The sequence below is a fragment of the Galeopterus variegatus genome, unplaced genomic scaffold (genome assembly GCF_000696425.1).
Source record: "Galeopterus variegatus unplaced genomic scaffold, G_variegatus-3.0.2 Scaffold2498, whole genome shotgun sequence".
Taxonomy (NCBI): domain Eukaryota; kingdom Metazoa; phylum Chordata; class Mammalia; order Dermoptera; family Cynocephalidae; genus Galeopterus; species Galeopterus variegatus.
Genome location: NW_007728609.1, coordinates 269,450 through 270,717, shown reverse-complemented (window position 1 = coordinate 270,717; position 1,268 = coordinate 269,450). Strand labels below are relative to the sequence as shown.

The window sequence follows — 1,268 nt, the reverse complement described above, 5'->3', positions numbered from 1 at the left end:
GTAATTGATACAGACCTCCAGTTTCAAAGAGGTTTTATTTTTTATTTATTGGCAGCTAGCCAGTATGGAGAACCGTCAGAAAGGTTTTATATTAAACTAAACCATTTGAAACAGATTATTCTGAACAGTGCAATACCATTCAAAACACAACAGCCAGCCTGGCCAGTTAGCTCAGTTGGTTAGAGCACAGCCTTGTAACACACAAGTCAAGGGCTTGGATCACCATACTGGCCAGACACCAAAAAAATAAAAATAAATTTCAAAAAGAAATAAACATGAAAGCCATACATAAGCAACTCTGGAAAAGCCATTTTACAACTGTTGAATTTGTAATAGACACTGACAATCCTTGAGAAAAAATTCATTTGAATTAGAAACACTTTGAGCAGCTGTCTATAGCTCTTATTACAAAAATCCACAGGTTCTATATATGTATCAAGGAACTATAACTATTTCTATTAAGCTAATACCTACAGAACAAGAAGTGTTTTGGCTTGGGAAAGCAACTAAGAAATGAAAATTTATTTTACCAGTTTGATATCCTTTTTGGCCCTATGAGAATCAGCCTTGGCCTGGTCATAGGTTAGTGCCTTACTTCGTGCACACCACATACTCAGATTGTGCAGAACCTAAAAGAATCACATATAAGACAATGTCAAGATGGGAAAATACTGCCTCTCCCCCTTCCCACAAGGTTGAAGGCATTAATTCAAAAAAATCTTTAACAGTCACATAATATACATTTAATTTACCTGTCTGATATCTTGATTGGCTCCTAAAATTATTTCATTCATAGCTGGAGGAGGAATCTTTAAACCCTCTTTAAATGCAATAGACATCATAGCACCCTGAAATTAACAAGTAGAAATCTTCAATGGTTTGTTTAAAAAACTCAAATAATCAGGTATTTTTTAAATGTTTATCAGGTACTTCTAAACTCTAACCCTTAAACAGGATAGTGTGATGGAAAAAAAAAATGCAATAATCATACCTTAATCTGTTCAACCCGAGGTCTTTGAAAACGAAGATCAAAACAATAATGCACCAAAGAGCGAATCTTGGGATGGTTTCTATCATTGCACATACAAATAATGGGAATTTTGGTATGTTTTATCAGGCTGATTAATTCCTGAAAGACAAATTTGCAACACAAAAATAATTATTTAAATAACAGCAAATACCACACAATGTATTTTAGGTTTTAAATCCTCTTCAGCAACATGTCTTAATTACCAAACTATCATTGTGTGGTAATTAAATATTTTTTT

General features: G+C 33.4%; 1 protein-coding gene across 1 annotated transcript in view; it reads right to left on the bottom strand.

The window, feature by feature from the left end:
* The window catches only part of RFC1 (replication factor C (activator 1) 1, 145kDa), a 76,862-nt gene that overhangs the window by 11,011 nt on the left and 64,583 nt on the right, over window positions 1–1,268 (bottom strand). The window contains exons 17-19 of the mRNA XM_008581987.1: window positions 992–1,129; window positions 753–848; window positions 531–629 (exon numbers count right to left, since the gene is read on the bottom strand). Coding sequence (XP_008580209.1) covers window positions 531–629; window positions 753–848; window positions 992–1,129 — 333 coding nt within the window. The remainder of the gene's footprint in view (window positions 1–530; window positions 630–752; window positions 849–991; window positions 1,130–1,268) is intronic.